The sequence below is a fragment of the Diadema setosum genome, chromosome 17 (assembly GCF_964275005.1).
Source record: "Diadema setosum chromosome 17, eeDiaSeto1, whole genome shotgun sequence".
In the NCBI taxonomy this organism is placed as follows: Eukaryota; Metazoa; Echinodermata; class Echinoidea; order Diadematoida; family Diadematidae; genus Diadema; species Diadema setosum.
The window spans coordinates 933,098-956,964 of record NC_092701.1 but is presented as its reverse complement, the minus strand read 5'-3'; the positions used below and the strand labels follow the sequence as shown (position 1 = coordinate 956,964).

The 23,867-nt window shown below is 36.9% G+C and overlaps 1 protein-coding gene across 1 annotated transcript in view; it reads left to right on the top strand.

The window, feature by feature from the left end:
* The window catches only part of LOC140241087 (uncharacterized), a 105,874-nt gene that overhangs the window by 45,760 nt on the left and 36,247 nt on the right, over positions 1–23,867 (top strand). The window contains exons 7-16 of the mRNA XM_072320853.1: positions 4,908–5,069; positions 9,161–9,313; positions 10,573–10,650; positions 11,452–11,634; positions 13,244–13,426; positions 14,167–14,349; positions 16,788–16,970; positions 19,146–19,328; positions 21,167–21,349; positions 23,348–23,530. Of these exons, the coding sequence (XP_072176954.1) occupies positions 4,908–5,069; positions 9,161–9,313; positions 10,573–10,650; positions 11,452–11,634; positions 13,244–13,426; positions 14,167–14,349; positions 16,788–16,970; positions 19,146–19,328; positions 21,167–21,349; positions 23,348–23,530 (1,674 nt within the window). The remainder of the gene's footprint in view (positions 1–4,907; positions 5,070–9,160; positions 9,314–10,572; positions 10,651–11,451; positions 11,635–13,243; positions 13,427–14,166; positions 14,350–16,787; positions 16,971–19,145; positions 19,329–21,166; positions 21,350–23,347; positions 23,531–23,867) is intronic.

The following is a 23,867-nucleotide window of genomic DNA, read 5'->3' as shown; positions in this document are numbered from 1 at the left end:
CAGAAATAAAAAGAAGAAAATGGGGGAATGCGCGAGGGTCACGCCAGCCTTTGATTTTGTAAAGGCGCCCCCCCCCCCTTTATGGAATTCCTCGATCCACCCCCGTGACGCAACATGACATTTTGCAGAAAATTTGGAAATTTTGACATTTGTCGTCGACGTGTTATGACATTTGCAGTAAAAATGGAAATTTTGACATTTGTCGTCGACTTGTTATGACATTAGTGGTTGATCCGATTTTGACATTTGTCGTCGACGTGTTATGACATTAGTGGTTGTTTTGACATTTGTCGTCGACGTGTTTTGACATTAGTGGTTGTTTTGACATTTGTCGTCGACGTGTTATGACATTAGTGGTTGTTTTGACATTTGTCGTCGACGTGTTATGACATTAGTGGTTGTTTTGACATCAGTGGGCTCTACAAGGCCTTAATGTAATTCAGAAGTTCTGAAAGTCAATTGAAGGTGTTCAACATAATAATTGACATAAATGATCAATTGTTATTAAGCATTTCTACCCTTGAAATACGACAAAAAACACAGAATATTACATGCAATGCATAAAATTGTTCATTTGGGTTTACCCCTAAAGTCTGTGTGAGTTGTTTTCATTTAAATATTCAAATATTTTTTTTTTTTTCAGAAGCAATATGTTAAAATTTGAGTTTTGTAGATTTTCAACTAATCTTAAAAGTATGAGTTTGCAATACAGGGGATGTAGAGTGTTGAATGGTCTCCAAGATGATATAAAGATTATGACGTTTTACGTTTCATTTGAAACATCAGCGGTTGTAGTTTGATATCCATTTCATTGTATATCATATTACATCATATCAATTATCATAACGTTTCACTTTATGTTACGCGATGACTAATGACATTTGTTTTATGTCAATCTCTTGTCAATGTCTGTATTTTTCATGTGCTGTTGCGATACTTTTCTCTTTCTTTGTGATTTTTTCTCCCTTTTTTGTTCTTAATTCAATAATTGTTATGTGCTGTTACTGAATCTCTGTTTTCATTCTGTTATATTGTATAAATGCACGGACTTGCAGATTAACAGCCGATGGCTGAGCAAGTTTCCTTTTTATTACCATGTTGAAATAAAATGAAAATGAAAACGAAATGAAGTTACCTAACCGACAAGCAACAATTTTCTGGGTGCACGTCACGATACTGACACCCACGAGTCATACAGACCAAGAGTCATACAGCTCACAAGTCATACAGCCCATGAGTTATACACCTCACGAGTCATACAGCCCATCAGTTCGACACTAAGCCAACGAGGCCCTCGAGACTGACACATTACGCGCCGTGTTGTATCTGTAGAACTCGTGGGCTGTTTCACTTAGTGTCGGTCTCACGGGCTTAATTTGCGTATTGTCGAACTCATGGACTGTATGACTCGTGAGCGGTATGACTCATGGGCCTGTTTTTAATGTCGAACTCGTGGCTGTATGACTCGTGGGTGTCGGTCTACTGGGATGACTCAATTTTTCTCTGTCGACAAGGATGCACGCCTCGAGATCGACACCCACGAGTCATACAACTCACTAGGTCATACAGCCCGCTAGTTATACAGCCCGCGAGTTCAACACCAAGTAAATGAAGCCCACAAGTTCCACATCAAGTAAAATAAGCCCACGAGTTGTACAGCCCATGAGTTTGACACTACGCACAAAAGGCTCACGAGACCAACACTAAGCCAACAAGCCCACGAGACCGACACTACGCTTTAAAAGGCTCACGGAACCGACACTACGTAAATAAAGCTCACGAGACCGACGCAAGGCAAAAGAGGCTAAACGAGACCGACACTAGACAAAGAAGGCCAACGAGGCCGACAGGGTAAAAAGCGCCACAAATAGACCAATGTTATTGTATAGTTGCGTTCCATATAATGGCGTAAGGAAGATATGAAATGGAAAAGGAAAGTTGCCAGGGTGTTACCCCCTCAGTTTCCCTCCCTTACCCCTTTGAACTGTTCGATATCTTTGATTGTGTTTGCGTGTGTGAGTGTTCAGAAAAAGAATAAATACAATTTAGTTAAAGTCTGCATAAGATATTTCCGCATTAAGTTAGAAAATGCCCAAGCACCCTCATTTCCCATACAACAAAACACAAATCGACTACACCTACTTAAAAAGAAATAAAATGTGGACATTCAGATCAATAGCCTAGAAAAACACCCATCTTTGAAGTGAAGTTCACAGGAAAATAATTCAGAAAATGGTCAATGTCCCAGTGCACGCCTGCATTACATGATATAGAGGGGGAGTAGTCATCTGCAAAGGTGTTGAAGTAGTATAAACTCAAAGAAAATAATGAAATCGTCTATAACAACAAGATAGGATTCGAAAAAAGAAGATGCATCAATAAAAACAGGTATTTTTTATGAAAAATGTACCGCTTTCAGGAGAATAGTTTTACCAACACAAGCCACAAGGTGAATTGCTGCGATATAAAACGTTTCCATCCGTTGAATCTCACACATTGTAGTTACAGAGAAAATTACAAATTGATCTGTAGGCGGGCGGGTATAAGCAGACGGATAACATATCTATATAAGGCATACTTGGGCCAAAGTGGTTAGATATATCAATGATTTTCATACATCTTCTGCTACGCTCTTTTTAATCCTATTTGGCGAAGACTCCAATCTTTCTTTCTTTTTTTTTTGGTTATTCCAGGAGACCCCGACATTTTTTAACAAACTATTAAAGGAGAGGTGACAAATGGATACTGGCAAATTATCCCTCAATTTGAAAAAAAAAAAAAAGTTTATGCCTTTTAGTTATTCACTTGAAACGCTTCCCGGCAATGTTATATTGGATGGCATCCCTTCGGAGAGGTTTAGTCCACTGAATTCTTTGATGATTATGTTGACAGTATATTTATTTTGAAAATATCATGTTAATTATTGTTGTATGATGGTATCCTCGAATGTTATTATAATCTATAAGTTGGGGTTTTTCTTCCCCATTCATACTTTACTTAATTTATATCGCAGTCTTAAATTTCCTCATCTGAACAAAATTCCTTTATAAACTATCAAAGGAGAGTTGACAAACGGAAACGAGCAAATTATTTCTCAATTTGCAAAAGATTAAGTTTATGCCTTTTAGTCATTTACATGAAACGCTCCCAGGCAATGTTATGTTAGATGGCACCCCCCCCCCCCCAGGAGTGGTTTAATCCATTGAATTTGTTGGTGTCAATGTTGACAGTAAGTTATCTAGAAATCATCATGTTAATTATTGTTGTAGGATCATATCCTGCAATATTAGTATATCAATAAGTTGAAGTATTTTTTTTCCCTACTCATACTTTTTACTCAATCTTTTTTCACTCCCAAACGTCTTTATCTTGCTTGGGGAAATACTCCCCAGCATTCGATTGAAAAATCGTATTTGTTACAAAAAGAAGGTTTTGAGAATTACATATCACTTACAACCATGTGTCCACATTGGCGACTTTTTTTTTCTCGAATGGTTATATTTTGAAAAATAACGATTTATATTTATATCAATTACGACAGTTTATGTTTCAATTTAGAAATAAAGAGCCTATATATTTGATGATGTGTTTTTCTTGAAAATGTCAATAATCATAATGTTTCCAACAATTAAGAAAATTCAATTAATTTAATTTACCTTTTATTATTTTGGTGAGTTGGCACAGTCGGTTCAAACCCGAGTCTGGACTTAGCAATGCTGTGTGTAATCATACCGTCCCCTCCAGCAAGAGGCAAAACACTCTGTCCCTCGGATAGGACATGAAATGGAGTCCAGTGTATGAGAGAGTCACAACTCATACACGTAAAAGATCCCGCTTCATTCATTCATCGCAAAGAGCAGGGTGTTTAACCCGGTGAGGTGGTCCCACCTCACATCCAACTGGAACCCATAGAAAACCAGCTTAGCGTAGCTGAATATGGTCTATCCAATCATCTTCTCTATTTTAATTTATACAGGACAAAGCTTTCTACCAAGTTTGGTGATTTAAAACTCGTACCAAGTCTTGATATATTCAAGAGAATATTAAGGAGAGTTATGTTTGGTTCTTAGATAACACTTGAAGTAGGCCTACAAAGATTTAATCTCATTTGCACAATTATTTTGATGTTTATTACATAGTGTCTGGTAATAGCCCTGCTTGCCCTGAGGACCCCTGCTACCCATTACTAGTCCTTCTTTTCTTCCTTCCTTCATTGTTTTTCCGTCCTTTCTTACTCTAACCTCCCTTCCCATTTTCTTTTGTTGCTTGTCCTTTCTCCTTGTTGACAGTGAGCGTTTTGAGCCTAGTGCTTTTGCCCTCTTTTTAGCATTACAAGTTCTAGTTTTTAGTGGCCCATGTTTTTACAAACTTGTCTTTCACATGGGCCTCTCTTTGCTAATGACATAATCATTTGGAACATTGATTCCATATATTTTGGAATACATTGAACTTTTTTTTCTCCTTGAACTTATATCAACAAAAATGTGCCTTTGGAAGTACAATCTAATTTGAATCAAATTAAATTGAATAGATAAAATCTGCCCCAAAACAACACAAATAAATACGCACACATTTGAAAATAGGCGTGACTGCTATGTATCGAGTGAAGCATCATTGAAAAAAAAAAAAATTCGTATCCTGATGACAATACAATGTATTTCAAACACTTTCAAAGTGACATTCATCCGTGTATTTTGCAATACGTTCGCAAGTTAATGAAGCTATTTCTAATATTAGCTAGCTAGCTAGATAGCGAAATGTGAATATCGAAATTTATTCAGTGTGTTACGTCTTCCATTTAGTTATTTATTGCTTCGACTCCAAAGCAACTGCATATCATCTTTTGCAAAAAGGTTTGGTGTATAATCAATTTTTATTTTGCAACAATTTCTATTTATTCCCATCAGCAATCACTGTCCATTCAAGATATGACCTGTGGAAGAACTACGTCGCATGAATTGGCGAAGAGTATCTGTTCAAGCCGTGTGTTGAAGCACCTTACGATAATCCACTCACAATTTCACATGGATTTCTTCAAAATCCTCGGCGCAAGTGGTTCCAATTGCAAGGTAAGACCTTTATGCAATAGCTTCATTTATAAAGGTATTCTATGCAGCTCAAGTGTTCCTGATATTTGTAAATAGTAATTCTAGTTTCCTATTGAACAGGATTCCATAAGTGATTAAGATAACTCAAACTTGTTACTATATGAGTCCCTGCATCACAAAAGGGACAAAAAAAAAATAGATAAAAAGATATAGATTTTTAGTTAAGGGCAGCTCCTTAATGTGCTGAAAGAGCAGGCTCTAAGCTTAAAAATGATGCATAACACAATTCAGATTGACTCACATAACACATCTAAATATTTTAAAGAACAAGGTAAGACCTTTATGCAATAGCTTCATTTATAAAGGTATTCTATGCAGCTCAAGTGTTCCTGATATTTGTAAATAGTAATTCTAGTTTCCTATTGAACAGGATTCCATAAGTGATTAAGATAACTCAAACTTGTTACTATATGAGTCCCTGCATCACAAAAGGAACAAAAAAATAGATAAAAAGATATAGATTTTTAGTTAAGGGCAGCTCCTTAACGTGCTGAAAGAGCAGGCTCTAAGTTTAAAAATGATGCATAACACAATTCAGATTGACTCACATAACACATCTAAATATTTTAAAGAAAGCACCACTCTGGAAAATGTGAACCGAGAAAATAGGTTGTGCCTAGTACCTCCTTGAAAGGACAGGGTATATTCAAGTGCTTAAAGGGACGCAGTCCTCACGAAATAAAAAAAAAAATATGTGTTGTTGGTACCTCCAATGAACTACTTTCATCAAAAACAAACTTTCAAATCACCAAATAAGCTCGTACATTTCGATTAAAAAAGTGTGACTCTGCAAATGAGCAAGTCTTGGCGGAGAGTCATACGTCATCGATGCACAACTCTTTCCAGCGGTGTTCTGCTCGTCATACCTAGTTATTCATAAATACATGTTTACTATTTATTTTTATATTAATTGTATATATAAATAAGCTTGAAATATTTTGTTTGAAATAATAAAACCACATATTGTCACATTTTATGAAAAAATCAGATATGATCATTTTGAACATTTAGATTGGTTTTCTGAGGCAAGGCTGTCAACTTGAGAGTAGGGCATCAATGACGTTGCGCCTTTTGGCAGGCTCTTACACAATCGCTTGCAGGAATTGTTTTTTAAAAATCGCGTACGGAGACAATTTTTGATGTCCACGCGTATAAATTGGTGAAAGGTTATACTTTTTACTCTTCTTGATTATCAGTACAGTGAAAATCTCAGGACTGCTTCCCTTTAATCTTTTTATACCGAACAGTGGTGGCTGTGCGATGAAGGGGTGAAAAAAAAAAAAAAAAAAACAGATCGTAAACAACCGGAGCAACAACAATGGGAAGATTATCGGATTAAGCTGAAGTTGAGCACAATCTATAAACACATTCTACCCATGATGCCAACTTTCAGTACCAACTCAATACCATCATCCTTCAAAAGTCATTAGAGCTGAAAGTGAAGAGTTAGCAAGGAATTTTCAAGAAATGAAAAGGGACCTCTAAATCATAACTGATTTCAGGGTATACTCTACAAAAAAAAAAAAAAAATAATGTAGACAAACCGCTGGAAATCCCTTTTCCCGTTCATTCTATGAGAAGGGCAGGGGAGTCGATCCGTTTCACGATTTGGGAGGGACACTAGGAGTTGGAATGACTGTGCGAGGGAGTGGAGCAACCAAGTGTGGGGGTGGGGGGTCTGGAAGAGGAGGATCCCCCTCTCACACAAGGAAGATTTTGCAAATTTGAGACCAGAACTGGTGCACCTCTTTGGCGAATTGTTGGGGTTTTTTATGAAAAAGAGTTAGAAAATAGACATTCACAGATAATTGAAAGACGAAACTGTGGTTCGTGTCCAGAGACATCCCCTCTCTCTCCCTCTCTCTCTCTTTCTCAAATGATCCAGTCAGCAGGCTGATTGTAACCAGGGAGGTAGTCTCACCTCCCCGTTGTAACTCACTGCCAAATAGCACATTGTCAGCACCGGCAAACTGGCAATGCTCTCCTTCTTATTCCTGTATTTTCGTTATTTACGGGTCGATTTTTTTCGTTCGAAATGTAAAATGGATGACCATAGAATTTCTCAGTAGAATATAAAATTGAAAACTTTAGAAAGGATAGAGAAAATTGAGTTCACTTTGAATGGTCTGCCACAGGCAGATATCCTTATCATGCTCTTACGTAATACGCCAGCTGCTGGAGTCATCAAACCCTGGCTTGGCCTCCAGGTTTGTCACGCCTGAGCAGAAAGTTTATTTGCAATGGACAAGTACATCGACTCCCAACTCCCAAACGACAAATATACGCACCCCACTTTGGGTAACTGGGGTTGGGGACTCGCCTCAAACGAGGGATTGACGGCATGCCATGTGTAGGCCTACTTATTGATGCAAGGAAGTTGTCAGGTGGAAAGGGTGGGTGTGGGAGGGGGTAGCCACCTTCTCCACATATACTATTTTGCATTTTTAGGTTTAACATAAAACAATCAGATGTACACTGTTGTGAATATTTGGAAGAAAAATCACCAGAGTGTGAAGAGTCGAAATCAAATGATAAGAACCCAGTGGGGGAAGGTAAATTGAAAGAGGATGGGGAACTTTGGAATTTATTAGAGTTAAAGTCACAGATATGGTGCACAGTTTTTTGATAGATTAGGTCGGTATGTGTGGATAGTATAGAGGAGGAGATGCAAGAAAACAAAGAATAAGACATTAATTTAATGGCTATTATTTAGGTCATCATCATAAATGATAAATATGATTTCCGAGTGCTGAAGAATAACAATTATGAAGGTGGATGATGTAAGCTCATAATACTTATTGATACGGAGCCGCTGTATGTTGAAGATCTCGACAACAGTAAATCATTCCATTCCAGACAATTCAAAGCAAAGAATGGTTTGCATGGGAAACGTTAGAGATTCAATACGCAGGTACGTGCATGCCCATGAGAACGACACTACGCACAAAAATGTCACGATCCGACACTACGCAAACAAATTCAACAAGCCCGACACTACTCTTAAAAGGCTCACGAGACCGACACTAGGCAAAGAAGGCCCAGGTCCACCTTTAGACTAATTAATTGTGTAGGTTGTCCAGATAATGGAAAAGGAAGACATGAGAGATGGAAAAGAAGAGTTGCTAGGATATTACCCCGTCAGTTGCCCTCCCTCACCCCTGAACTATTCAGGATCTTTAATTGCATTTGTGTGTGTATTTGTAAAAAAAAAAAAATCAGATAAAGTGTGCATGAGATCCTTCTTCATTAATCTCAAAAATGTCAAAGCAGCCTTGTTTTCATTTACACAAAACATTAAACGGTATGCACCTATACTTAAAAAAAAAGAAATAAAAAAGGAGTGGACATTTAGATCAACCAACTAGAAAAAATATCCAGCTGTAAAATACATTGACAGGAAAATATTCCACAAAATGGTCAATGTTGCAGCACAAACCCGCGTTACATCGCATTTTGTTTGAATTGATTATGAATTTTTGGGAGGGGGCTACAAAAAACTACACTTGTTTTGCACCGAACTTAACGAGCTGACTGATTAACCACTGGGTTCTGTTCCCTCGTATTTTGCGTTTAAATTCAAACTACTTTCTTGTATTCTTTCACTAGTGACTGGTCACATACTTTAACAGAAACTTGACGAATAGACATGTTAGAATACTTTTGGGAAAAGAGCGTGGCAAAATCAATAACCACACTGTAGTGCTTTGAACCATTACAATAATAGATATGAACGTCATGACTTCTTCACAACATGGCTATCTTTTTCTTTTTGTAATGGATAGACACCCTGGAAGATAATTATTATATTTGGATTTACCAATTTTCTTTTTTTTAGAAATGATTTAACATATCTGTGACAAAAAAAAACCAACAACAACGTGAAGGCATATTTCAACATGAATCTTCGGTTATTACATCTCGATTGTGAAAACTGTATTGTGACGAACATCTATTTTTTTTTTAATTTTACAATGAGATCCTGAATTTGTGATGTCAGTATCTAATCTGTATTTCCTCTCAATACGTCACTTTATCATTATTCTTTTTAATAGATTCAGAACCTGAACTTGTCAATTGAAGATTCTCAGTGTCATTCCTCAATGGAAGGAGACTTGACCAAATGGATTTCCAGTATGCCACGTCTTACAAGCTTCCGGGTGAAATGTTGCTACTTTGAGTTCCAGGGTGGAAAGACTGATTCTATGGTACCGACCTGTCAGATATCCATTGCTTTTGTTTCTTTATAAGTTACCTTCGGTATTAATATCATAAATGTAATGTGTATGGTCATTTCGGCAAATGGAAAAAAAGTACGGACAATCCAAATCTGCACTACTTTTAATATGCTTGTTTTTTCTATTCCTTTTTTGTTAAATTTCACATATCAATATGTATGTTATTTGTAGGGGGTGGTCGGAGCTCACCGAATCATTTGTGATAACATAATAATAGGGGTTGAAAAGAGTAATCATCAATAACATTGTTGGATTAACTTGAGAGTGACAGAGGTATGATGTTTCCCTCATAGTTCTAAAAACATTTCTACGTAGACCTATCAATTGTTACAAGGTGGCTACATGAAGTCTGTACGTAGGAAAAGATTTCAGAAAATTCATATTGGAGGGCGTTTCGTTTTGTTCTTGCTTATCACCACACAATTTGGATAATATTCCACTATTTAGATTTCTGTCAAACCTCTGCCGGCATGTCTTTCAGGTAAGGTTTAATCAACGTACGACTTCAACCCCCCTCCCCCCCCCCAAAAAAAAAGCTGGCCTGAAAAGTTCTTCTCAACAGCCGTTGACTCAGCATCATCATGTGAGGTAACATCATCAGAAAGAAGAGCCTATACATAATTTATATTTTCTACATGTGATGTATTTTCGGTGTCCGGGATTTTTTCCCATTATTAATATTGGGAAAGCATCTCATTGTAGAACAGTCATACTTGAAATCATAATAATCCCTGGGAAAACATAGGTCAGACCAAAAATGAAACCGAACAGAAAAGTGGGGGGGAAAATGGCTGTTAAAGGGGTATTAGGGTGAGAATGACGTCATCATGTAAGGTGACATCATCAGGAAGAAGAGCCTATACATAATTTATATTTTCTACATGTGATGCCTTTTTGGTGTCCGGGATTTTTTTTTCCCATTTATTGGGAAAACCTCCGATAGAAGAATAAGCATTCTTGAAATCATGATAATCCTTGGGATAACATAGGTCAAACCAAAAATGAAACCGAACAGAAAAGTGAAAAAAAAAATGACTATAAAAGGGGTATTAGGGTGAGAATGACGTGGTGTTGACGATGGACGTATTTTCCCAAATGTTTACAAGAAATTATACAGTTCATGATTTACCGGGGGATTATCCAACTCGTCAACCTTACGCATATCACCTTTCACGTACCCGAACAATTTTCGCGAAAAAACAACAACATTATGTTCACTGGGCCAAAATATTGGAACGAATTCCCTACGGAACTTTCGGGTCAAATGCTGCTACTTTGAGTTCCAGGGTGGAAAGACCGATAGTATGGTACCAACCTGTCAGATATCTGTTGCTTTCGCTTCTACATAAGTTACCTCTGGTATTAATATGATAAATACAGTTAATGTAATGTGTATGGTCATTTCGGCAAATGGAAAAAGTATGGACAACCCAAAACTGCACCGCTTTCAATATGCTTCTTTTTACTATTACTTTTTTTAAATTTCGCATATCAATATGTATGTTCTTTGTAGGTGGTGGTCGGAGCTCACCGAATCATTTCTAATAACATTATAATAGGGGTTGAAAACACCAATCATTAATAACATTGTTGGATTGACTTGAGAGTGACAGAGATATGCTGTTTTCCTAGTCGTTCTACAAATATTTCTACGTAAACCTATTATTTGTTACAAGTTGTCTACATTAAGTCTGTACGTAGGGAAAGATTTCAGAAAATTCACATTAGAGGGCGTTTCGCTTTCTTCTTGCTTATCACCATACAATTTGGATAATATTCCACTATTTAGATTTCTGTCAAACATCTGCCGGCATGTCTTTCAGGTCAGGTTTTCTCATCGTACGACTACAACCCCCCTCCCCCCCAAAAAAAAACAAACAAACAAACAAACAAACACAAAAACAAAACAAAAAACAAAAACAAAACAAAAACAAAATATGAAATGAAAACTTTTTTCTCTCTCCCTCTCTCTCTTAAAAAAAAAAAGAATTATGGACGAAAGAACGACGATAGCGTTCATCTCATATGTTGAATTTGTATTATTCTGTTATTCTCTGTGATATTGTTTTTAATGCCATGTTTTACTTCATTTCTGTGCGTTTCTACAGACTGACGATCTGAAATTGCATTTTCAAAGCAGTGACAGAGATTTTAGATACCACTCCTCAATGGGAGGAGAATTGGCCCGATGGGTGTGTACATTGTCAAGTCTATCGAGCTTCACTCTGACATGCGACTTCTGGCCTGAAAAGTTCTTCTCAACAGCCGTTGACTCAGCATCATCATGTGAGGTAACATCATCAGAAAGAAGAGCCTATACATAATTTATATTTTCTACGTGTGATGTATTTTCGGTGTCCGGGATTTTTTCCCATTATTAATATTGGGAAAGCCTCTGATAGTAGAACGATCATACTTGAAATCATCATAATCCCTGGGAAAACATAGGTCAGACCAAAAATGAAACCGAAAAGAAAAGTGGGGGAAAAAATGACTGTTAACTCTTAGGGGTATTGGGTGAGAATGACGTCATCATGTGAGGTGACATCATCAGGAAGAAGAGCCTATACATAATTCATATTCTCTACCTGTGATGCCTTTTTGGTGTCCGGGATTTTTTTCCCATTTATTGGGAAAACCTCTGATAGTAAAATGAGAATTCTTGAAATCATGATAATCCCTGGGATAGCATAGGTCAAACCAAAAATGAAACCGAACAGAAAATATCTGTAAAAGGGGTATTAGGGTGAGAATGACGTGGTGTTGACGATGGACGTATTTTCCCAAATGTTTACAAGAAATTATACAGTCCATGATTATCCAACTCGTCAACGTTACGCATATCACCTTCCACGTACCCGAACAATTTTCGCGAAAAAAAAAAACATTTGTTCACTGGGCCCAAATATTGGATTTTTGACCTGTATTGTACATTTTGCTACAAAATGCTACTCCTTCACCATTTCTAACCCGATTTCGATTCCGTTTGCTTTATGTGATGGCACCAGGTGAGGGCTTCAAAACTTCTACACCGAATTTTGACCTTTGACTTCTTTGACCTTTGGTCTTGATTTTTGAACTTTATTGTATATTTTGATACAAACTGCTACTTCCGGCGGGGACATATATTGCGCACCGCCTAATTTCTACTTTTCCTTGTCTGATAATCCCTTCATTGTTGTTACTCTGGTAGTTAACTTCCTGTTTTTTGTCCCATTCATCGCACAGCCAGCGCGGTTTGGTGAATATTAAGCGCTTGAATAGACACTGTACTTCAGAGCCTCTATTCTCAGTTCACACTTTTCCTGAGTTTGTGCTTTCTTTCCAATATTTAGATTTAGATATTTAGAGTTATACATCATTTTAAAGCTTAAAGTCTGCTCTTTCAGAATACGGTCTTACATGATCTGGGCGCAATTGAAAAGGTTTGAATATTGGGATCATGAACGTTGGTTAAAGAGGCAATATATACCTTCATTAATCCTTAACGAAATTGTGGGAATAATCTTACAGCATTATTGTTGTATCTATATTAACACAGACTTCATACCTTCTGCTTTAGTTGTTTGGCATATGATGTCCAGTATTTAACTATCTAAACGTATTTGAATTCTCTGCCAATGTGGCTTTTAAGTAGCGTTAATCAAAAAAAAAAAAATACTACGAGGTAAGCAAAGGAACTCTTACACAATTTATGAACCACGACCGTCAGAGAGTTAAAGGGAGTGATTGCTTTAACTTATATACCGATGGCTTTAATTTCAAGAATATGGAAGGCGCGCTCTATTTTCTTCATTTGTATTGCACCCATATGTTTAAAAAATACTTTGTTATTCCTTGTTTACATGATGTTGTTATTTCTGAGGACATGTTTTGCTTTATTTCTCTGCGCTTCTACAGATTTCCGAGCTGACGTTGCATTTTCAGAGCAGTGACAAGGATTCTGAATATCACTCCTCGATGGGAGGAGACTTGGCCCGATGGGTGTGTACATTGCCACGCCTTCGGACATTCAATCTGACCTGCGATTTCTGGCCTGAAAAGTTCTTCTCAACAGCCGCTGACTCAGCATCATCACGTCAGGTATAATCAACAAGAAGCATCTATAATTCATAGACTTACGAGCGACTGGTGGCATCTTCTGATGTGCTATACCTATCAGAAATTACAGCACAAGAACTGATCACCAGTCGCTCGCTAGTCGTTCGTAACTTTATGAACAGTTTATGAAACACCCCCAGAAATTATGTCTCAGGATATATAAAAAAAAAAAAAAAAAACCTTCGACAAACCTTTCATAAATGACATTGTGAATTTATGATCTTGACGCAAGTAAAAGGTTTGAATATTGGGATCATAAACTTTCGCTAAATGAACAATATTTATCTCCATTATTTCTTAACAAAATTGTAGGAATAATCTTACAGCGGTATTGTTGTATTCATATATACACAAACTTTGTTCGTACCTCCTGCTTTTGTTGATTGGCATATGATGAAACACATTTAACTATCTAAACTTATTCACATTCTCACCCAATGCGGCTTTTAAGTAGCTTTAATTCAAAACATGACTACGAGCCTAAGAAAAGGAACTCTCACAAGATTATGAACGACGAACGGTAGAGAGTTGAAGGGATTGATTGGTTTATCTCATATACCGATGCCTTTAATTTCATGAATATGGAAGGCGCGTCCTATCTTCTTCATTTGTATTGCATCCATATGACTATTGTTTAAATAAAACTACTTAGTTATTCCTTATTTACATGATATTGTTACTTCTGATGACATGTTTTGCTTTATTTCTCTGCGTTTGTACAGATTCGCAATCTGACGTTGCATTTTCAGAGCAGTGACAAGGATTCTGAATATCACGCCTCGATGGGAGGAGACTTGGCCCGATGGGTGTGTACATTGCCATACCTTTGGACATTCAATCTGACATGCGATTTGTGGCCTGAAAAGTTCTTCTCAACAGCCGCTGACTCTGCATCATCATATCAGGTATAATCAACAAAAAGTATGCATGATATATATTTTCCATGCCTATTTATGATCCTTATTTGCTTCCTTTTTTTTTCTCGTCACTCTTTAGACTTTTGATCACATTATGCAAAAGCAAAATATTATTTGTACGGTCATTCAAGAGGGACCTCAAGAAAAAGCAAACAGAACAGCTAAAATATTCGATAGGAAATTGCTTGTTTGAGTTTGAATAATGTAGCGGAAGTATAGAGTGAACATCGCATATATGCAGTGTTTACGATGAGAGGGTTTCACCTCATCGTCGGTTGAGAAAAACGAGGGCGTTAAGTTGTCACTAAACCCATAGTCATGCCGTCAATTCCTCGTTTGAGGCGAGTCCCCTACTGGGTTTACTCAAAGTGGGGTGCGTATATTTGTCGTTTGGGAGTTGGGAGTCGAAGTACTTGTCCATTGCAAATAAACTTTCTGCTCAGGCGTGACAAACCTGGAGGCCAAGCCAGGGTTTGATGACTCCAGCAGCTGTCGTATTACGTAAGAGCATGATAAGGATATCTGCCTGTGGCAGACCATTCAAAGTGAACTCAATTTTCTCTATCCTTTTTAAAGTTTTCAATTTTATATTCTATTGAGAAATTCTATGGTCATCCATTTTACATTTCGAACGAAAAAAATTGACCCATAAATAACGAAAATACAGGAATAAGAAGGAGAGCATTGCCAGTTTGCCGGTGCTATTTGGCAGTGAGTTACAACGGGGAGGTGAGACTACTCCCTGGTTACAATCAGCCTGCTGACTGGATCGTTGAGAAAGCAGCTGTCGTATTACGTAAGAGCATGATAAGGATATCTGCCTGTGGCAGACCATTCAAAGTGAACTCAGTTTTCTCTATCCTTTCTAAAGTTTTCAATTTTATATTCTATTGAGAAATTCTATGGTCATCCATTTTACATTTCGAACGAAAAAAATCGACCCGTTAATAACGAAAATACAGGAATAAGAAGGAGAGCATTGCCAGTTTGCCGGTGCTGACAATGTGCTATTTGGCAGTGAGTTACAACGGGGAGGTGAGACTACCTCCCTGGTTACAATCAGCCTGCTGACTGGATCATTGAGAAAGAGAGAGAGAGAGGGAGAGAGAGAGAGAGAGAGAGGGAGAGCGAGACAGAGAGAGAGGGAGGGAGAGGGGGGAGAGATGGGGGAGGGAGAAGGGGAGAGCAAAATGGAATGACAATAGTTCCGGTCACTACAGTACAGGCATGCTCTGTCTGCATACGCTGAATGTCTACACTCACACACACACACGTACACACACACACACACGCACCATGGAGCTACATGGCCCATGCCAAAACCAAAACAATCTCCTCCTCTCGCGGTGCCCCTCCCCCCCCCTCCTGTGGCGCTGTGGCGATGACTGATGCTTAGATTAGGCCAGGGTCAAGAAACAGGTGTTTTATATCTTTGACTTTAAGTCATTGATTGCCAAGATATGCACTGGCATTATTTCCTGGGGTGTAGCCTCTTCAAACGAGAGATTTGCATCATGGTTTTCAAGACAACTTAAAGCCCTTAAAGCCCTGTCTCATACAGCTGTCCGTAAAGTAGCGAACAACTTACGAGCGACTAGTGGTATATGCTTATGTGCTATACTTATAAAAAATAATTAACATAATTCAGCACAAGAACTGATCACCATTCGCTCGCTGGTGGTTCGTAACTTTACGAAAAGCTTTATGAAACACCCCCTGCAATCATGTTTCTGGATATGGAAAAAAAAAAAGAAAAAAAAGATCGTTTTCTTTTTCATGCCCTTTTATGCAACGTATATCATTTCATCATTTGGTTTTCTGTTTGTTAGAGGCTCAGATCTTATATGCTCATAGAACAATTTCGAGTACTTTATTCAGCTTATGTGACCGATGGGGTTCGATAAACCTTTCATTTATGACATTGTGGATTTATGATCTGGGCGCAATTAAAAAGGTTTGAACATTGGGATCATGAACTTTGCATAAATGAGCCATATTTACCTCCATTGAAATCTTTAACAAGATTATAGGAATAATCTTACAACATTATTGTTTTATTTATATGTACACATACTTTGTTCCTACCTTCTGCTTTTGTTGATTGGCATATGGTGGACAGTATTTAACTATCTAAACGTATTTGAATTATCTGCCAATGCGGCTTTTAAGTAGCGTTAATTCAAAAAAAAAAAAAAAAAACTCTCACAAAATTTATGAACTACGAACGTCAGAGAGTTGAAGGAAGTTTTGCTTTATCTCATGTATACCGATAGCTCTAATTTCATGAAAATTGAAAACGCGTTCTATCGTTTTCATTTGTATTGCACCCATATGCTTAAATGAAACTACTTTTTATGCTTTATTTACATGCTGTTGTTGTTTCTAATGACATATTTTGCTTCTTTTTTTTCTCTGCGATTCCTCAGATTAAAAATCTGACGTTGCATTTTCTGAGCAGTGACAAAGATTGTAAATATCACTCCTCGATGGGAGGAGACTTGGCCCGATGGGTGTGTACATTGCCAGACCTTTTGACATTCAGTCTGACATGCGATTTCTGGCCTGAAAAGTTCTTCTCAACAGCCGCTGACTCAGCATCATCATGTAAGGTATAATCAACAAGAAGTATGCATAATTCATATTGTCCATGCTTATGATTCTTATTTGATTCATTTCTTTTTCTCGTCACTCTTAAGACTTTTGATCACATTATGTAAAATCTGAATATTATTATTTGTACGGTCATTCAAGAGAGACCTCAAGTAAAAGCAAACAGAAAAGCAAAAAATATTCGTTAGTTAAATGCTTCTTAGAATTGGAATAATGTGCGGGAAGAGTGAACATCGCATGTATGCAGTGTTTTCGATGACAGGGTTACTTCATGGTATTTTGACAATACAATTAATATACTTTATACCCATCGTCCTCCATTGATTTAATCTTTCTTTTTATGTAAACGTCCTTGCTCTTGCTGTATACACTGGCATGGATAATATGTCAGAGTTTGCCGACTACCGTAATTCGTCTTAACTCTCAAGAAAAGAAGATGAAACTGTCAAACAGAAGGAAGGGACACGACAGACGGAGAAAGACGAATAACAAGCGACAGTAATCTTGAGAAATGCACAAATTAGATTCCTGACTCAATTGACTGGGTTCTGGTCACTCGTAATCTGCTTTTTTTTTTTACACAAATTATGTGTATTCATAAATAAGTGATTGGTCATTTACTTCATCAGAATGTTAACGAATATTCACCGTTTACAAAAAGCACAGAAAAGAATGTGGCTACATTAATCACCGGACTGCAGTGCCTCGAACGATTCAATAATTCGTCTATTTTTGTCATTGCAAAGTGTACTGAGTGCCTGAGAATAAAGCACGCTCGATAGGTATTGAATTGAATCATGACTTGTGTCATTAGACTTGTTGGTGATAGTAATTCATTGACAAATAATCCTCAGCTTACTGCAATCAAACACTGTTATGGTTGCCCTCACCCCATGAGCACAACGCACTTTACGTAGAAAATTTGTTAATCCCCACGGTTATTCAAATACTTTGATTTGATTTGATTTATTTCTGCATAATTCCGTCACATCAAATATGATTATGTACACGATATTTATGACAAACGGTTTATCAACACATAGTTTTCACAATGTAGCAACACTATCAGAACTTCACTATTGAAAGCATTACAGGCTTTTGACGATCACGGAATCCTTTGAAGATTTAAAATCACACGAGCTACGAAAAAAAAAAAAGAAGGCCCGTTGGTTTTCATCCCATATGTATCCAAAAATAGTGACAGCAATTCGTACAACATGATCCCGAGAAAACTTGTTTTTGTTTGTTATTATTATCGTATGTGAAAGCAGTACCTGGGCCCTGTTTCATAGAGCTGTTCGTAAAGTTTCAAAAAACTTACGAGCGACTGGTGATATCTTCTGATGTGCTATACCTATCAAATTTTAAATAATTCAGCACAAGAACTGATCACCAGTCGCTCGCTAGTCCTTCGTAACTTTATGAATAGTTTATGAAACACCCCCAGAAATTATGTCTCAGGATATGTAGACAAAAACAAAACAAAACACACAAAAAAAAAAAACACGTATTTTTTGTCATGACGTTGTTTGTGTTATATTTCATTTCATCATTTCGTTTTTTTTTGTTGGTTAGGGGTTCGGAGCTGATATGGTCATAGAACAATTTCGAATTCATCTGCTCATATGACCGATGGGGTTCGACAAACCTTTCATAAATGACATTGTGGATTTATGATCTTGACGCAATTAAAAGGTTTGAATATTGGGATCATGAACTTTGGTTAAATGAACAATATTTACCTCCATTATTTTCTTAACAAAATTGTAGGAATAATCTTACAGCGGTATTGTTGTATTCATATTTACACAAACTTTGTTCGTACCTTCTGCTTTTGTTGATTGGCATATGATGGAACGCATTTAACTATCTAAACGTATTCACATTCTCTGCCAATGCGGCTTTTAAATAGCTTTAATTCAAAACATGATTACGAGCCTAAGAAAAGGAACTCTCACAAGATTTATGAACGACGAACGGCAAAAAGTTAAAGGGAGTGATTGCTTTATCTCATATACCGATGGCTTAAATTTTACGAATATGGAAGGCGCGTTCTATCTTCTTCATTTGTATTGCAGCCATATGTTTAAATAAAACTACTTTGTTATTCCTTATTTACATGACATTGTTATTTCTGATGACATGTTTTGCTTTATTTCTCTGCGTTTCTACAGATTTCCTATCTGACGTTGCATTTTCAGAGCAGTGAAAAAGATTGTAAATATCACTCCTCGATGGGAGGAGACTTGGCGCGATGGGTGTGTATATTCCCAAGCCTCTCGACATTCAATCTGACATGCGATTTCTGGCCTGAAAAGTTCTTCTCAACAGCCGCTTACTTAGCATCATCATGTCAGGTATGATACACAAGAAGCATGCATAATTTAAATTTTCCATGCCTATGATCCGTATTTGATTCATTTTTTTTTCTCACTACTCTTAAGGCTTTTTCTCACAATATTTACAATCAGAATATTCTTTGTACGGTCATTCAAGATAGACTTCAAGTAAAAGCAAACAGAAAAGCAAAAAATATTCGTTAGTTAAATGCTTCTTAGAATTGGAATAATGTGCGTGAAGAGTGAACATCGCATGTATGCACTGTTTTCGATGTCATGGTTACTTCATGGTATTTTGACAATACAATTAATATACTTTATACCCATCGTCCTCCATTGACTTAATCTTTCTTTTTATGTAAACGTCCTTCCTCATGCTGTATACACTGGTATGGATAATATGTCAGAGTTTGCCGACTACCGTAATTCGTCTTAACTCTCAAGAAAAGAAGATGAAACTGTCAAATAGAAGGAAGGGACACGACAGACGGAGAAAGACGAATAACAAGCGACAGTAATCTTGAGAAATGCACAAATTAGATTCCTGACTCAATTGACTGGGTTCTGGTCACTCGTAATCTGCTTTTTTTTTTTTTTACACAAATTATGTGTATTCATAAATAAGTGATTGGTCATTTACTTCATCAGAATGTTAACGAATATTCACCGTTTACAAAAAGCACAGAAAAGAATGTGGCTACATTAATCACCGGACTGCAGTGCCTCGAACGATTCAATAATTCGTCTATTTTTGTCATTGCAAAGTGTACTGAGTGCCTGAGAATAAAGCACGCTCGATAGGTATTGAATTGAATCATGACTTGTGTCATTAGACTTGTTGGTGATAGTAATTCATTGACAAATAATCCTCAGCTTACTGCAATCAAACACTGTTATGGTTGCCCTCACCCCATGAGCACAACGCACTTTACGTAGAAGATTTGTTAATCACGGAATCACGGAATCCTTTGAAGATTTAAAATCACACGAGCTGCGAAAAAAAGAAGGCCCGCTTGGTTTTTATCCCATAGTATGTATCCAAAAATAGTGACAGCAATTCGTACTACATGATCCCGAGAAAACTTGTTTTTGTTTGTTGTTCTTATTATCGTATGTGAAAGCAGTACCTGGGTCCTGTTTCATAGAGCTGTTCGTAAAGTTACGAAAAACTTACGAGCGACTGGTGGTATCTTCTGATGTGCTATACCTATCAGAATTTACATAATTCAGCACAAGAACTGATCACCAGTCGCTCACTAGTCGTTCGTAACTTAACGAACAACTTTATGAAACAACCCCAGGAATTATGGTTCATGTCGATGAGATTCGACAAACCTTTCATTAATGACATTGTGGATTTATGATCTGGGCGAAATTAAAAGGTTTGAACATTGGGATCATGAAATTTGGTTAAATGCGCAATATTTACCTTCATTAATGCTTAACGAGATTTTGAGAATAATCATGCAGTATTTTTGTTGTACAATGTAGTTATATTTTCACAGACTTTGTTCGTACCTTCTGCTCTTGTTGATTGGCATATGATGGAGAGTAATTAATTATCTAAACTAATTTGAATTCTCTGACAATGCGGCTTTTAAGTAGCCTTGATTCAAAATATGACTTTATACGAGACTAACACAATTAACAGTCACAAAATTTATAAACTACAAACGGCAGAGAGTTGAAGAGAGTGATTGTTTTATCTCATATGCCGATGGATGGAAGGCGCGTTCTATTTTGTTTCATTTGTATTGCATCCATATGTTGAAATAAAACTTCTTTGTTATTCCTTATTTACATGATATTGTTGATTCTGATGACATATTTTGCTTTATTTTTCTGTGTTTCTACAGATTGGGAATCTGACGTTGCATTTTCAGAGCAGTGACAAAGACTGTAAATATCACTCCTCGATGGGAGGAGACATGGCCCGATGGGTGTGTACATTGCCACGCCTTTTCAGCTTCAATCTGACATGCGATTTCTGGCCTGAAAAGTTCTTCTCAACAGCCGCTTACTTAGCATCATCATGTCAGGTATGATACACAAGAAGCATGCATAATTTAAATTTTCCATGCCTATGATCCGTATTTGATTCATTTTTTTTTCTCACTACTCTTAAGGCTTTTTCTCACAATATTTACAATCAGAATATTCTTTGTACGGTCATTCAAGATAGACTTCAAGTAAAAGCAAACAGAAAAGCAAAAAATATTCGTTAGTGAAATGCTTCTTAGAATTGGAATAATGTGCGTGAAGAGTGAACATCGCATGTATGCACTGTTTTCGATGTCATGGTTACTTCATGGTATTTTGACAATACAATTAATATACTTTATACCCATCGTCCTCCATTGACTTAATCTTTCTTTTTATGTAAACGTCCTTGCTCTTGCTGTATACACTGGTATGGATAATATGTCAGAGTTTGCCGACTACCGTAATTCGTCTTAACTCTCAAGAAAAGAAGATGAAACTGTCAACGAGAAGCAAGGGAGTCGACAGACGGGGAAAGACGAATAACAAGCGACAATAATCTTGAGAAATGCACAAATTAGATTATAGACTCAATTGACAGGGTTATGGTCACTCGTAGTCTGCTTTTTTTTAACACAAATTATGTGTATTCATAAATAAGTGATTGGTCATTTACTTCATCAGAATGTAAACGAATATTCACCGTTTACCAAAAGCACAGAAAAGAATGTGGCTACATTAATCACCGGACTGCAGTGCCTCGAACGATTCAATAATTCGTCTATTTTTGTCATTGCAAAGTGTACTGACTGCCTGAGAATAAAGCACGCTCGATAGGTATTGAATTGAATCATGACTTGTGTCATTAGACTTGTTGGTGATAGTAATTCATTGACAAATAATCCTCAGCTTACTGCAATCAAACACTGTTATGGTTCCCCTCACCCCATGAGCACAACGCTCTTCGCGTAGAAAATTTGTTAATCTCCTACGGTTCTTCAAATATTTTGATTTGATTTTATTTATTCTGCTTAATTCCGTTACATCAAATATGATTTTGTACACGACATTTATGACAAACAATTTATCGACACATAGTTTTCACAATGTAACAACACTATCAGAACTTCACTATTGAAAGCATTTCTGGCCTTGACGATCACGGAATCCTTTGAAGATTTAAAATCACACGAGCTGCAAAAAAAAAAAGAAGGCCCGCTTGGTTTTTATCCCATATGTATCCAAAAATAGTGACAGCTATTCGTACTACATGATCCCGAGAAAACTTGTTTTTGTTTGTTATTATTATCGTATGTGAAAACAGTACCTGGGCCATGTTTCATAGAGCTGTTCGTAAAGTTACGAAAAACTTACGAGCGACTGGTGGTATCCTTTGATGTGCTATACCTATCAGAATTTACATAATTCAGCACAAGAACTGATCACCAGTCGCTCGCTAGTCGCTCGTAACTTAACGAACAACTTTATGAAACAACCCCAGGAATTATGATTCATGTCGATGAGATTCGACAAACCTTTCATTAATGACATTGTGGATTTATGATCTGGGCGCAATTAAAAAGGTTTGAACATTGGGATCATGAAATTTGGTTAAATGAGCACTATTTACCTTCATTAATGCTTAACGAGATTTTGAGAATAATCATGCAGTATTATTGTTGTACAATGTATTCATATTTTCACAGACTTTGTTTGTACCTTGTGCACGCTCTTGTTGATTGGCATATGATGGAGAGTAATTAACTATCTAAACTAATTTGAATTCTCTGACAATGCGGCTTTTAAGTAGCCTTAATTCAAAATATGACTACGAGACTAACAAAATTAACAGTCACAAAATTCATAAACTACAAACGGAAGAGAGTTGAAGAGAGTGATTGTTTTATCTCATATGCTCATGGATGGAAGGCGCTTTCTATTTTGTTTCATTTGTATTGCATCCATATGTTGAAATAAAACTTCTTTGTTATTCCTTATTTACATGGTATTGGTGTTTCTGATGACATGTTTTGCTTTATTTCTCCTCGTTTCTACAGATTGGCCACCTGACGTTGCATTTTCAGAGCAGTGGCAAAGATTGTAAATATCACTCCTCGATGGGAGAAGACTCGGCCCTATGGGTGTGTACATTGCCAAGCATTTGGATATTCAATCTGACATGCGATTTCTGGCCTGAAAAGTTCTTCTCAACAGCCGCTTACTTAGCATCATCATGTCAGGTATGATACACAAGAAGTATGCATAATTTATATTTTCCATGCCTATGATCCGTATTTGATTCATTTTTTTTTCTCGTCACTCTTTTAGACTTTTGATCACATTATGTAAAATCTGAATATTATTATTTGTACGGTCATTCAAGATAGACCTCAAGTAAAAGCAAACAGAAAAGCAAAAAATATTCGATAGTTAAATGCTTCTTAGAATTGGAATAATGTGCGGGAAGAGTGAACATCGCATGTATGCAGTGTTTTCGATGACAGGGTTACTTCATGGTATTTTGACAATACAATTAATATACTTTATACCCATCGTCCTCCATTGACTTAATCTTTC